General features: G+C 39.5%; 2 protein-coding genes across 2 annotated transcripts; one reads left to right on the top strand and one right to left on the bottom strand.

Annotated features, from left to right (window-relative positions):
* The first annotated feature begins 5,225 nt into the window (after window positions 1-5,225).
* Window positions 5,226-7,003, top strand: LOC113678570 (uncharacterized). Its single transcript, XM_027195467.2, has one exon. It carries the CDS (start codon window positions 5,226-5,228, stop codon window positions 6,270-6,272), a length of 1,047 nt encoding a protein of 348 aa, XP_027051268.2. The 3' UTR covers window positions 6,273-7,003.
* LOC113678569 (dynein regulatory complex subunit 3) lies at window positions 6,282-15,783 on the bottom strand. Its single transcript, XM_027195466.2, has 11 exons — window positions 15,489-15,783; window positions 15,270-15,386; window positions 14,434-14,600; window positions 13,104-13,370; window positions 11,971-12,083; window positions 11,670-11,844; window positions 11,015-11,146; window positions 9,737-9,807; window positions 9,014-9,137; window positions 8,225-8,302; window positions 6,282-7,790 (listed from the first exon to the last, which is right to left on the bottom strand). Exons 1-11 carry the CDS (start codon window positions 15,646-15,648, stop codon window positions 7,626-7,628), a joined length of 1,569 nt encoding a protein of 522 aa, XP_027051267.2. The 5' UTR covers window positions 15,649-15,783; the 3' UTR covers window positions 6,282-7,625.
* Window positions 15,784-15,788: the final 5 nt, after the last annotated feature.

The raw sequence follows: 15,788 nt of genomic DNA, 5'->3' as shown, positions 1-15,788 counted from the left end.
TCCCCATCATTTCTTCGTGTTTTCTATTATTAACTAATGTAGTTTACAATCTACAAACAATGACAAATGAAATGAAAACTCTGTGGAACATTCCATCTCGTGTGGTGGCGCGTACAGTGGGAAATTGTAAAAGACATTGTAAGAAATTCGTTCAGAACCTTACAATCTGTTCGTTATGGCTTATGGAGGGAATAGATTTACTTTGTACTCTACAGGGGCGAGTGTTTGTCCATGTAGAACAGATGTATGCTATTCAAATAAAAAATTTGTGCTTGAAATTTGCCAAAGTACAATTCTTGGATCATTGAGGTAAAATACCTGGAAACGCTACTTTTCACCTTCGTGGACGTTTTAATCAAATCTTTGAAAGTCGTCTGCAGTTGAAAAACGTGAATGTTATTCACTGATCTGGAACGGAATTACGAGAGCCACTTCAAATCGTCATTTCTAGAAGCATTATCTTTTTCTCACGTGATACGGGCGTGGCAAAGCGTGCGACCAAACATTTTGCCATTGAAGCTCAATCCTTGTGTCCGGACATAGACGTTTCATACGTAAATCCGGTAGGCTATTTCCTTTCCTCAGACGTCTGGAAGACAAGTGGTGAGAATAGAGAAAAATATCAACTAGGGGATTTTCAGTTAATCCGATACCAAATTCTCCAAACAGACACCATGAGAACTCTATGGCAGATAGTAAGGAGAATTTATAATGAGATCTTGGCTGTGAAAGGGTTACGATGAGCAGATAATGTCTTTCCGATGGCAATATAGAAGACATTTCACAATCAAAAGAGACCGAAACTACTTTTTTTTAGATCAGAATAGAACAAATTTCTGAAGGTAATTCTTGGAGGGAATTTTTTTGTATCCAGATAACTGCTACCAGTAGAAAGGGCATAAAAAAATGGTCTTTGTTTGACTAGATCTAAAGGCTTAGTAGCTCTGTTCGATTTCGAGCTCTCTCGCCCGTGAAAAACGTGAGAAACGGCCCGTTCAGTTCTAAACACATGGATGAAAGCATCATTAATGAGAACAAAAGCAAAGCGTTTAATTACTGTCTGATTCAGACAGCAGACAGACGTACATGCACATGTACGCGAACATCATTGCACAATCTCATCTCCGCTTAAATTTTTTTAGTACCTTCGTCGGGTCTCTTTTGTTCTGCTTTGTTCATCTGTGCAGTATCAACGTGCTGCTCCGATTTAGTGCCGTCGATCAGTCAAACTGTATGACAAGCGCGAGACTGCTAGCTCCTCAGTTAGACGGTCGGTCATACTAATTCAGTTTTTCAGTAATTATTCTGAAATTTGAGACCGATTCAATGAGCGAAAGATTGCAATTTCGTACTAATTTCAAGTGAAATAATGCGTATCGACTTTTTATTCCAATATTCAAGGAGACGTGAAGAAAAAGTTTACATATTGATGAAATGTAAAGTTTAATACCCTAAGTGAAACTGCGATTTCAGATGAAATAGGAACATTGTTTTTAGTCATTCCGCCAGGGTTTAAGACCCTCAAAATCGTGTGGTGGTCAAACCTTTCCTTTGAATAAGGGCTATTTTTTCGTCAATGACGTGTCTACTCGGTCATGCATTCTATATCACTTTCAAGTAGTTATTTGTTGACAATGCTCAAATTTTGTACGAGCCTTCAACCATTAGCGGGTTGTTTTCGTTTACCCACGCGACTAAGAGCCGATTTTCGACCCACTTTAGATAGTAGTGTTTATTTTTTTACATCCGTTTAGATCGTACTTTGTTAATTTGGTGCGTGGAGGGTGGAGGTCTTAATTATTTCGAGTTGAAAATTTTCCAATCACTGCACATTCATCACAAACTGTCGTTCTTTAATTGGCATTAGTTACTGTGCCAACAGTGTGTGTAAATTCGATTGCAACCATCGTACAATCAAAAGTCCAGAATCACCTTTACTTCCCGAAGACTAAGCAGCAGTCAAGAAAGGAAGAACTTGAGTGGAGGGATCAAGGCACTGCTTTACTGCTTCACTTGACTTAAGGCGTATCACTGCCTTGAGGAGCTGAACTCACATCAAGCTCGGTTATGAAATTCTTAAACTGCGAGGATCGTACAGCTTTCCCCATCCAAAATCGCACACTTTTTTTTAAATGAACACAAGAAAAGATTATTATGTTTCGGGGATGAGAAGCGGACCAAAGACATGTCTACTGACCTGAGCTTTGTTGCATATTATGCCGGTTTTTGTCGCACAACATAATTGCATAGCTGCTCAAAAGTCACTAGCGCCCACTACCTATAACCAATCTGTAATCTTTTGATATAACATATAGGAGCATCGACTTGGACTTGATGATAGCTGTCATCAAGTCTTACTCTGTAGTGAGAGAGTGAGTTTCCCAATTACCTTCAAAACATTCAAAATATTACAAGCTATTTTTTTAACGCCAATCAGAGAAGTGTTTCCCTTTGCTTACGCTTAAGGTTTCAGTCAGCGAGCTGGCAATTATTTGGAGAGAACCAATCAGATTCTTGTATTCATCCTCCGATATCAAGATCAGCACGCACTAATGGTCTACACTAGAAAAGGCCCTTAGTAAAGAGCGGATCGGAGTCAAGACTATACAACCTGTCTCTTTTTCTATTTCGGGTCTGCTAAATCCGCCCACTAAATCCGCCTAAATCTTTTAACCTCTTTCATAAATAGACCTTATAAACTACTCCAGGCATAATCCAACCTTTCTCGTTTTCTCGCGCTCAGTCACACAACCATTCATTGAGTGTTTATTGCTTGGCAGACAAGACGAGGAAAGAAAATAAAGGAGCTATTCTATACTTTTTCAGTTGATAAAAAATTGTGACCGATATTGAAGTCCTGCAAGTATTCTTGTAAAAGATATGTTTATACTTAATGCACTTGAACTTTTGTTAACAAAAGCTTGGGTGTAAAAGAGGCTGGAAAAGCAGGCTTAACGGGCCAAAAATAGAGAGCTGCCACCCAAGGTATATTGTCGAGAACCCTGATTCTCATGGAAGAGATAACAAGTGAAGATGTTCTAATAGGGACCAATAAAGGTTTTCACGAAGAACGGAGTGGGGATCAGTGGTCGCCAACAGAGTACAAAGAAGGAACTATAGAAAACTGACCGCTAGTTATCGGCAAGTGAGGAAGAGTTAGGGAAAGGAGGGGAAGGGGGAGACGAGGGGAGGGGGGAGAGGAGGGGAAGGGGGAGAGGAGGGGAAGGGGGAGAGGAGGGGAAGGGGGAGAGGAGGGGAAGGGGGAGAGGAGAGGAAGGGGAGAGGAGAGGAAGGGAAGAGGAAGGGAAGGGGGAGAGGAGGGAAAGGGGGAGAGGAGGGGAAGGGGAGGGGAGGGGAAGGGGGAGAGGAGGGGAAGGGGAGAGGAGGGGAAGGGGAGAGGAGGGGAAGGGGAGAGGAAGGGAAGGGGGAGAGGAGGGAAAGGGGGAGAAGAGAGGAAGGGTAGAGGGGTGGAAGGGGTAGAGGAAGGAAAGGGGGAGAGGAGGGGAAGGGGGAGAGGAGGGAAAGGGGGAGAGGAGGGGAAGGGGGAGAGGAAGGGAAGAGGGAGAGGAGGGGAAGGGGGATTCTAAGAATATTACAGAGAATTAAGAAGGGATCAGGAAACTTTTAATCTGACACAACCAAAATCCTCCGATTTCCTAAGGCGATAAATGATGACCCGTCTCTCCCATAAACGTAATGTCGGACGAAAGTGGGCGACAAGCAGTGCAGAAAGGATTCATATTACACTGAACGTATATAAGACTAGAAACTGGCTGCTCCCCTTGAGGAAAAGAAACCGTGAAACAGGAACAGGAATTTCCAGCGCCACATTTATAATTTGTTCTTTTGCGATGTATATATATCTGTGTTGTCACCCAAACAAATGACAGATAACTCTGACGGCCGTTTGTGTTACGTTTCTTTAGTGTGTCTTTGAGACAACAAATCGCATGGAAAATTACGTGTTCTGGTATTTTCCATTGGCAATAACGGAACAATAGCATTTAAATAGTGTTCGGAGGCAATTATTGTATACAATTACGATTAAGATTATCTTTTGACCAGGATTTAAAAAGCCTATTTAATCAGTTGAGCTCATCGCAGTATGTTTTTGGTTGCTCGCAGAGCGTCTAAAAGAACCAAAAATAATTTTGAGTCAGAGTGGAAACTCTCGGTCGTCACTCCAATGGAGCGCTATGCAGGTTTTCTGTCCAGATATCCGATTGTAACACATTTTGTGTTGCCGATTTTAACTATTTGCTGGCATAATTTCAATTAGGAAAACAGCGGACTTCAAGTTCGCTATTTAACATTAACTGAAAATAACTCCTCAAGATCTAGTTAGCGTAACTTTGTGATGTCGGCGCTATTTAATCAGCTTAGACCAAGAGCACGGAGTGTGCAGTCAACAATCACGCCCCCTCTTACCACCAAACGATTCTAAACACGTGATTCTGAAGTCGTAAACACAGAGGTGAGAAATTGTTATTTCTGCTGGCTGCAGGGATTGCCCAAGGGTCTTATAACACCACGCGGCAGCTTTCGCTAAAAGAGCTAATTTGTCATGCCCAAAACCTATTAACCTCTTTTTTTATCCAAATTTGAAGATTTACTGCACGGACAATGGAGACCAATTGACTCTACTTTGACTCAGGCTATGCAGCATAACTTAGATCCACGAACTTTTGAAAAATTAGTGGGATTAGTGGTTAAAACAGTGTGTAACTTGCCAATACAACACCCAGACACTCAACACTCTTGTCATCACCTCTGCAAAATCTCCTCCATGGCTTCCTTAAAAATCGATTTTCCTCCAGCTGAAATATACTGATGATTAGCTCTTTTGCATAAATTAAAAACAGATGGAAACAGTCAGAGCATACTTGTCTCTTAGACAAAACTAACAACCACGACTCTAACTGGTGTTTGTTTACAAGCACAGTCAATTCAGCGCAAAACAGGTCACTTCAGGTCAATCGCTTTCGCAATAAGGTGAGTAAAAACCTAAAATATGCTTGGAATCGTTCGTTGGCGCATGCTTGGTAACAAGTTAAGTAAATAATTGCTATTTCGGAACAAATACAACAAGGATTAATTTCACGGGGTCATTCAGAGCTAAGACGCCCCCGTAAACATACAGGGAATAGAATGTCGCACACATGTCTACCAAGACAGAAGAATAAAATCGGAATCCGTGCAAGTTCTGATAAAAATTCAAGGGTAAAATGGCTAAGAATATGACGAGCAGAGAGAAACTCACGTACGAAGGATATACTTTGCCAAAACCTACCATCAAAGAGCTACTGGCCCGTAACGCACGGAAGGATTCGGAGTTAAAAACCCTCCACAAAAGACTCGACAAGGAGAAAGAGGAACTCGAGAGCGATTTTTCCAAGACACGCTCTCAGTTTCTTTCCCGAGTTCACAATTTGTTGTTGGAGGGACAAACACACGATCTTGGGTTTAATCATGAGAGCAATTCTGACGAAGAACAACAGAGTACTTTCCAAAGTGGTGCTAAAAACGATAATGGCATTAACGATTTAACTCCATCATGGGAAGCGAATTTGAGAAGTCTGTCCAGCTCTCAGCTCGATGAGGACATAAACAGGGCTGGATGTAATCGAAACTCACGCCACATTCAACCATGGGCACAAAAAGTCGAACACTACAACCATTCTTTGGCCACAAAAGCTGAATCAGGTTCATCAAAACTCTCGCGTTCTAGACGTAAAGTAAGTTGGGGAGGCAGGGCAAACGTTATGCCTGAAGATTGGGACGCGAGAAGCGTTCTCAGCAAGTCGAACTCCGAAGGAAATCTTCCCTCCGCTCAAGTCACATGTCCGATAAGTGACACCTTACGCTCTAGAATTCGGAGACACTCCGTTGTCGGTCGATCGCGATTTGATACCTTTAATCCCAGAAGCAACAGCCTCATGAAGGAAGATTTAAAAAACCAGAAGTCGTCGAACACTCCACGCCAGGTAAAGCAACGAAGGCACACGGTGTGTGCTAGAGGAATTTTTGAGCCGAAACTGACTTCTACCGAAGAGGAAAAATGTAAAGCAAAAAAACCTTTGTCTGAACTTCTTCCTCCAATTACACTACCTCCGATTTATCTGCAAGAATCAAAAGGAAAAGAAACAGGCAAAAAGAAGAGCTTCGTAAAGACACACGTACGACCGAAAGCTGCGGATTCCACACAGCTCACAGAAGATTTAGACTATTGCCGCTACTTACGATTGAATAGAAAAGACGGCGATTACAGTTAGCTACAAAACTAGGAAATAATGATGTGATTTATTGCAACCGGAAAACAACGCTGATCACTTTAAAAAGACGCGTTGTTTGCCCATGAGGGTTAATCTATGCAACTCCTTCTAAGAGTCCAATAAATGGATAATGGATTTAACGCTAATGCCTGCAGCAAAATCTGGTGTTTTCAAGCGATTGCCCGTGCACGTGACAAACGCACCCTTGAAATCTTACAAACAAGCTCACAAAGTTCGATTGCTGATCGACATCACAGAAAAAATGTATCTGTTGAAAATGTAATGAGCAAAACTCGTTAAGACAAAACATTCAGGCTGTGCAAATTTCGATTATGATGATCATCGTAAAGTTACAATATAAGTAAAAAACAATCAATGTTAATGTTGCCTTCAGGGTTGATAAGGCTAAATTTCAGTGCTCAATTTGTCTCCGAAAATATCCTCTTCACTTACCATCTTCATTACTTCTTTCCGCTATACTTTTTGAGAAAAAAATATTCAAGAATTACACTCGAGATGCTAAACAGGGGATGATTTCTTACGACAATTCAAGAAAAATATGCCTCAGGGTCTTGCTCAGAAAGGAAGATTAGTTTAATTGAAGCATCTTTCAACCATGTGTTTAGCCAAACTTTTTTTTTTTTTACATTCCATGCACACAGCTTGCAAACAAGGATGTTCAAACACGTCAAAAACTCCTAATTAAACAGTTTCCTATTTACAAGTTAAAATTTATGTGTACTTAACATGTTTACAATTGATATGGCACAAAAACAAAGCTTATTTGCACACTAAATACCGACACAAAAGATTTTGGAACCTCAACGAATTAGAGAGATGGAAGATGCTGTGTTAATTAAGAAAACCGCCTCAAACAAAAACCTTTGGCCTTTTGTTAGACGTGTCTTTTTGTTATCTGATTTTCCGCGTTAGAGTGGTGAAGGGGGTGTAGGTTACCCGATTTACCCGCTGAACAGATGATCTGCACGGTGACCAGCAATGGGCGGGCGCCACTGACAGCAAAAACATTGCAGGGATATTTTTCTTAAATTTTTAACAGTTTTCTCAAAAAGCAATTCCTACACGTACTCTTACAAAGCCGAAATTCGTAGCAGAGAGTCGTCTAAATCCCCTATACAGACATCTTATCGACATAACCTAGAGCGTCAACAACACGTGAATATGTGTATGTACGAGTAAAAGCAACATAACGTTAAAAAATTTCAACGTGTTGTCAGTTATCGTCGCCAGAGCTTTGTGAGTACTCTCACCAGTTACGACGCATCGCAGGTCAGATAAACTTCATAATAGTCTTGGGGTTTACACTAAGGTGACGAAAGCAGGTGTCACGCTCTACATGGGCCCCGTGACTTCATAACTCTCAGCTTCATCTCTAAAGTGATCCACTAAGTTGTTTATCTCGGAAACTCTTTTGCGGTTTCTTAACACCTCGTCATTGTGGATCTTCTCGTTCAGAGTTTGCATTCTGGTGGTTGCTCTGGTTAACATATCATCCTCCTAGAAATGCACCGCAATGATTAAGACTAAATTATCTCAACCTCTCTCTCGCAAAAATAACGAAGCAGGTTTGGAGAATTTGGACCGTAAGTACTGAATTCAGGAAGACACCTGATTTTTACGACATAATATCAAGATAGATTATAGAAAAAGTATAGAAAACGTATTGAGGGGGAATTTGACCACACACACTTATGCACTGCTTCACTACGCTGTCATTAGCCTAGTATGAACGAAGAACTAGCGACGTGAAAAATAGAGGGCACCACGAGGCTTTTCCCATGAAAAGAGAAAAATTTCTTTGGCGAGATTTTACACCTATGCGTAAATGCTGGTAAACCCTTGGGAAAAGCCTTTGATTATTCAAACTTACAACAAGAAACCCAAAAAGGAACACAGCAAGGTCAAAAACGACAGCATTTTTTTTTATCTACCTTGTTATCAATCTTTAGAAGGTGCGTATCATGAGAAGCACTGACGGCGTTCATTAGTGTGTCCTTGTCAACAAATAGCTTTGAGAAACAATAAACAACACAATTAGTTAAGACGACAACGAAAAAAATACAAAACGGACCAAAAAATAACGAAACTTAGCCATTCCAAATCTGAACTGTTGAGGGCGAAAATTGACCATCAGACTTCTACCTCACCAGATATATTGGATACGAGATTCTTCAGTTCATTCCACGATTGGCGGTACTCAGTTTTGGGTGAAACCTTCTGGATTTTTCCCAAGGGTGTGGACTTCAAAGTTTGGTTTCTTTTTTGCTCTTAAGCAACGCTAAATTCTGCTTTGTTCCAATCCTTTAACCCTTTACACCCTAATATCAGAATTAAAATTCTCCACACTGTTCATCGTACATTTCTTAAGGTACCGACAAGGAGATTTGCTTTAACAATCAAGAGCTTCTTTAGTAAGTGATCATTTCCGTTATTCTCGTGACCTTAATGTTTGATTTAGGGGTGATACTGTGAGGAGAAATTAGATGCTAGTCATTCTTAGGGGTTAAAGGGTCACATGACGCACTGCGAAAAAAGGCGTATGTAGCTGCCGCAAAAAGCGAAAAAAAACATATCCATACCTTTCAGTTAGGTTTGTTTTTTATATTTCTTTTTAGTTAATCCAGTCAGCAAGACAAAGATAAAACTTCATCTAAAACGTACGCCAGTTTTTTCATCTTTCCCGATAAGTTCCGGCAGCTATTAAACCAAAGCCAACTTACCATTCTCAAGTCATCAGGCAGATCTTCTTCCAGCTCGTTTTTCATCAGTTTTTCAAGCGTGACCACAGCGATATCTGACGTTTTTTCGTGATGTGCGTTTTCCAGGTCACGTAACTGCGTCATTGTGAACAAAGTTAAGGACAAAGCATGCAAGGCACAGCTGATAGGGACTCGAGGAGGAAACTTATTTCACGTCTTTCAGTTCTACCAACTACGAAGCACATCTGCTTGCAGTTTTCGCTTAAACGCTCTTAGACAAAATAATAGTGCATTTTTTGTCAGATTAAACATTTTGTCATTGGTAGTTGAGGTTAAGTTCCAGTACCAGTACCAGTACCAGTTCCAGCACAGGAGGTTCACAATCTCATAAACGAAAAGGTCTCAACGGCAATCTGGCCCTAGCAACCTGAAGGCACCTGCCAACTCAACGCCCGAATGTGGAACGAATACTTGCCCACAAAGTGCGAGGAAGGAAGGCAGAAATCAAAAAGCAAAGTAGTAAGATAATTGAATAAAAGCATATAGCAATACGGTTATGTCCTTGTAAACCTTACTGACCCCACCCAAAGCACACTCCTGAAACCGCTGCATTGACTTGGTTCTAACCTAAATTCCAATTGGCCTTGAAAAAAAAGACCGAGATTCAAGAGCTATTGCTTGGTATATTCTCAAGCGCACTCTCAAAATTCCCTGATTTACCCACAAGTCTCCAGTAAAGGATATAATCCTTGCACGTGTTCTACAAATGCGGTCACAAGGTCCGCCATGTTCCTTTCAAAGTCTTTAATTGTGTCCTGTATGTTGAGATACACGTGTTATTAATTTGAATAGTCATTTATAAGTCTTTATAAAATGTTCAGAAAAAATGCGCGCGCCGCTATTGGTCAGAACGAGTTAATTATATTTCCATTTATTATATACTCAACAAAATATCGCGTTTCTGATTGGTCAATGATGAATGCATAAATAGGTTATAGAGTGCAATAGAGGTTATAGAGTGCAATACGGAGAAGTTGCCATGGGAACACCGATGGAGTAATTTTGTCGAGAATATAATAAATAAAAAATCGTATGAACCTGCTCGTGCATTTCGTGATTTATGGTCACTCGTGATGTTTTGAAAGTTCTCAAATTGCACTCGCCTACGGCTCGTGCAATTTTGAGAACTTTCAAAACATCACTCGTGCCCATAAATCACGAAATGCACTCGCGTTCATACGATTTCCTATACAAAGCACGCGCCTTACGTCAGACGAGTGCACTGTTGAGATATAGTGCACGCAGCCAACGTCATCGGTACGAGCGCGCGTAATTCACGATGCATTTTATGAAAGAAATAAAAAAACCTTGTTCCTCGTGCACTGTTGAGTTATATGAGCATTAGGGAATTTTTAGGAACACTCGAAAAGTGCGAGTGCTTCTTCTCACTTCCCGAGTGTTCTTAAAAATTCCCTAGTGCTTATATAACAACGATGCATTCGGCGCGTTTTTTAATTCTTTATAACCACTAGCATTAAAGCCGTCTGTTTATGCTTTTTTCTCCGGCGCGTGCCAGATTCGTGCAATTCTGAAGAAGTTCTGGATCAGTTCAGGCACTGATTTTTATCAACAAACTAGATTCAAGTAGATTGGCCACCGTTTCAAAGCTAAAACTGAAAATCTAAACGGTGGCCAATTTACGTTATCAATTCAGCTAATAATAGCAAATTACCTAGTTATTTTCACCCACAGACGCGGCAGCACAAATGATTTAGAAACTTACCCCCTTTATAGATTTAAGTAAGTTGAATAAAGGGGGTAAGTCTCTAAAGAAACTGTGGTGCAGCGTTGGAGAGGGTATTACTAGATTATTTGATTTTAAAAACTGAGTTGATTATGAATATTGGCCATCGTAAAGAGTTATTTAAGTCCTTGAGCTTCAGAAGCTCTTTACGGTGGTCAATTTACATTATCAACTCATTAAAAGATACAAATTGTCTTACAATTACGTAGGTTGATTACCTCTAACTGGTCCACCAGCTCCATTTCCAGTCCCATTAGTGTGTCCCACAGTTTTCTTATTTCTTCAACGATTTCCTTCATCAAGGTTTCCATATGACTCTGGTCAGTTAGGCTAGTATAGTCCAAAAATACCTGAAATGAAACATAAGGATTGCACTCATTGCAAAAATCGGGAATTACTAGTTCGGCTCAGTACAACAGGCATAGAATAAATGATGTACTCTTTTGTGCAAGTCGTGTGCAGTACAGAAATATAATAAAGTAAAGATACAACTTGTAGATGCAGTCTTACTTTCAGGGACAGTCGTTTTCGATATACTGTTTAAGTTCACTCAAGATTAAAAGAGTGGTCAGTTTAGCAGTTCAAGGTAAAAGACATGTCGCAGAAAAACGAAATGCAGATTGACCAGAAATCTGCAATTATTATTAGATTATCCTTCCGTTCAGGAGAGAGTCAAACTAATATGAACTCGTAACACATTTATGAGGTTCTTATTGGTGGGGGGTGGGGAATTGGGGGGTTCAATTTCAGGCCGTTTGACGGCTAACACCATTGAACTCCTGTGTAAGTAAACTCTGGCAGGAAGAGCCATTTAGCTCGTGCGTTGACTGCACGTGTATATCTGCTTGCCATTTACAAAGAAATGCTCCATACCTTTTTCTTGTACTCAATGTAGCTATGAATGTGCTTGACACCTGTGTTGTTGTTTTCTTGCGTTGCTTCTTCCAAACAAGAAAAGAATGATGCAATTTCTGCTTCTCTCTTTTCATGCTCTTTCAAGCCAAACTCGAATATTTCCTGGCAAATTGCTGTAAACTTCTCATTGTATCTTGCATAAGTAAAGGTGTGTAATCTTAATTTGGAATACATGGGTGTACGATTCTGAAATACAAATCCATTTACTTAATAAACAATGTTGCTACATACTATAATGCATGCTGTTTGTAAAGGATACGCATTGAGGATTTCTTCCATTCCAGGAAGAGCCCCAAGTTTACCAGCCTCAGGATCATCAGTGTACATGCTTTCAAAGAGCCATGGACCATTCAGGTCCTCCACAAAGGCCATCTAAAAATTTGAAAGGAGAAGTGTGTGCTAAGAATAGAAACAAAGGGCATACAAACACAAGAAAAAATACCAGTCGTTCAATGAGGTCACCCAAAGGAGGGTACAGTCCTGCAAAAAGACTGCAACAATTAAACTTAGGTCAATGTCAGTCTGATTTTTCAATAAACTAAAACAGAAGTCATAATCAGAGCCACATGGAAAGTTGTTTGTAGTTGAATTTCAATAAGTCTAGTAGAAAAAAAATTGTGTGAAGTTTATCAGTCCTGAAAGAGGTATGGGCAGGTGATCAATTTGAAAATGTCATCCAGGCTAAAGCAACCTGGACAACGTACTTAACGGCAGAGGTAGGGCAATTTTCAACCGAGTCTGTAAAGCAATCTGAGATTGCCCTGGTTTTGCCTAACTTTCCTCTGTAATTGACTTATTAAAAACTTGCCCCACTGATTCAACCAATCAAATACTAAACTAAATCTAATTGGATCCACAATAGATGCATTTCCCCTTGCATTAGACAAAAAGCCTTTCTACGGGCCCAAGTGGTCCATGGGGCCGATGCTTAACTCCAGTTTTCTTAGCATGAAGAGGCTAGGAGTATTGCTACTCCCCCCCTGGATGGGATGCTAGTCCATCGCAGGGTTACCCCCAGCACATTTGCTGGTACCCATTTGTACACCTAGGTGAAGAGAAGCTCTGTGAGAGTAAAGTGTCTTGCCTAAAAACACAACACAATGACCAAATGATGTTTCAGACAAAAAAGGAGGGGAAAAAACTCTGACCGCTTTTTGCAGTATTTTCCTTTGTTCTGATTGGTCAGTATCAGAGATTAGTTTGGTTTTGGTTCTATCACAACACTCAAATGAAAAGAGCTCTAATCATTAACTCCAAAGATCTGAGTACCAATCCTTCCTCCTTCCTGCTATACATTACTTTTACTTATTGATCAAAAGGAAGCAAACATTGTACAAATGAAGTTGCCGCCAAATTCCACCCATTAGAGCTCTCCTTTTGGTATACATGTACCTTGTGCAACTGTCTCTCCTTTTGGTTTTCTTCAACTTCATCCTGTTTTCTCTTGGCTATGGTCTCATTTTGGACCATTTCCTCTATAGAATATTTGTATTTTTCTGTTGCAGCTTCTCGGGCTGATTCATCGATCAGACGAAAGTCCAGGTAGACAAGTTCTGGTAGATGTGCAATTACATATTCTTTGTAATTAACTTCCTCAGAAAATGGGTTTCCACTGAGGTTTAAAGTTCTCAAGGACTTGAATCGTCTGAGATAAACAACCTAAATGACCAAAAATGATTTTAATGAATACTGTTGTTGGACACAATAAGAATCAGGAAACTTTTATATATTTTCCCTTAATTTAATGTATAAATCTCAATGAAATTGTCTTTAAGGTATTTCTGGCAATTCAAATTTGCACCATAATCATTTTTATTTAATGAGATCAGTTTAAAGTTTGCATCCCATGGATGAATTGGATTGTTATATCTCTCGGTAAGAACATGCCTTGTGACAGGTCAATTCAGTGGTCCGTATTTCACTGTACTGTCACCTAAATTCAAAAGTTTGTTTCAATTGAAATGTTTCTCCAAATTTTGAACCCAGAGATAATTATAATAATAAATATCCTTAGCTACCTGTGTTCTTTTTGCTTGGATCACGATTAGACCAAGCAAAAAAAGACATGGTCTGCAACTGACAGTATGGACCTTGAACTCATTTAATATGAGGTATATATTGTTCCCTGGAATACACCTGGGAAACTGTTGTGTATTTTAGTTTTTTCTATTCCTATGAATATCATGTGCTTAATAAACTAACTTACAAAGAAAGAGGGGATAAGTTTTTAAAGAAACTGTGGTGCTGCGTAGGTGGGAGAGTATAGCAGGTAATTTAGTGTTAACAACTGAGTTAAAAGTGTAAATTGGCCACCACAGAGAGTAAAAAAGCTGACGTTTTGAGCATTAGCCCTTTGTAAAAGAAATTAATGAAGGGGTAACGCTCGAAATGTCAGCTGTTTTACTCTTTATGGTGGCCAATTTACATTTTCAACTCAGTTGTTAACACCTCACCTACAGAGAAAGAGCCTTGACATTAGCTGTGTAAGAAAGAATCTAATAAGCAATTAAATTATTGCCTAATTTTTTGTAAACAAATAATCAAATAAAATTAATCCTTGAAAAAATCCAATTTGAGAAAAAAATGTTGGCAAATTTTTGGTTGAAAATACCCTCTGAAGGCTGTCAAAAAATAAATAATACAAAATTCAATTTTGCCATTCCCCATTTATCCCATAAATGTATTGTGAACCAGTGGGCATCAATTGTTGGAATGTACTCACATTATCCAGTTGTTTGAGGCTGTTGTTTCCAATGGAAAACACATGAAGCTGAGAAAGAAATTCCATGTTTTCAATTTTTGATATTCTGTTATTGTAAAGTGTAAGATCCTTCAACTTGGTAAGTTTATCCAGTCCCTCGATAACTTCAATATTGTTAAATGAAAGATCTGCAACAAAGTTAAGCCAAGCAAATTTAGATGCTGATAAACTTTTGATCTATCTAGTTATCATAACTTGTTAGTAAGGCTGATATCGATGCTAAAAACTTTAGCTTTAAACACACTACTGCAGCTTTAATTACATGGACTTTTATCAAATGATAACAAATTTGAATATGAGTATCAAATTTAACTTGAAAGAAAAAATTTGCCATATGTTGTTTGGATGAAAGTGTGGAGAGACATGGCTAAGGATGTTTGCCATTTCTGTACGACTTCTGTACAGCTTCATAAATAGTTGTTTGCCAAAAATAGTTGTAATACCAAAGACAATCTAATTTTTCGGTATTGTTATCTTTATCCAAGAACTGTCTAGGTAAAATGAGGTATAAGGCTGTGCAGATTAATCTTACCCAACTCTCTAAGGAAGTTACCACTTCCCAAAGGAAAGGTTACTTAATCTTAATGCTCTACCAGTCTACACGTTTAACTTCTGTCAAACCCTCCTCCAACGGCGGGTTGGTTTTGCCCTTGGATGGCAGAAGGAGAGGTAGGTCTTAGTGTTAGTGCGTTAAGTATACGTATTCGTGGAAGTTTCTTTCTAAATCTTAAAGCTTCAGGTTAGCTACTTATTTCTTAAAGTTATGTGTATGCCATTATTGTACAATAGCTAACTACCTAACCACTCCAAGTTCACGAGCATGTCCAGGCCTTCCATCCTCTCGATGATATTGTTGTCCATTTGCAACTTGGTCAGGTTCACTAGACTCCATAAGTTGTCGATTTTCAAAATATCTTTGTACCGAAAAGAAAATCAACGCACAGTTATAGAAACATATAATACATGCAAAAATTCTGGAGGTATTTCCACGCTTTTAAAGGAAATTTAACCCCTACTTTTGAAATCAAGTCTGAGGGAAAGTACATCTCCAAAGTCGGTTCCCTCTTGTTTTGCTATCCTTCCAGCTTCACCTTTCGGCCCTTGTTCCTCGATAGCATTTTTTAGCATCTGCTCATCGATAACAGAGGGCTCGATTGTGTCATAAAGACGACTCATGGTGTAAAAAAACAGAAGATTAGACTAAGAGGCTACATTTGTGCAAATGGCCGAGAAAAACTTTCAAACTTCGCACTGTTTCTTGTTGTCCTGGACAACGCCGTCGTTTTAAGTAGACTGGTACCGAAGTATTACACTGC

Source organism: Pocillopora damicornis, chromosome 10 (genome assembly GCF_964200805.1).
Source record: "Pocillopora damicornis chromosome 10, jaPocDami1.2, whole genome shotgun sequence".
Taxonomy (NCBI): domain Eukaryota; kingdom Metazoa; phylum Cnidaria; class Anthozoa; order Scleractinia; family Pocilloporidae; genus Pocillopora; species Pocillopora damicornis.
Note: the sequence above shows the minus strand (reverse complement) of the source record. Positions and strands in the feature narration are given on the sequence as shown.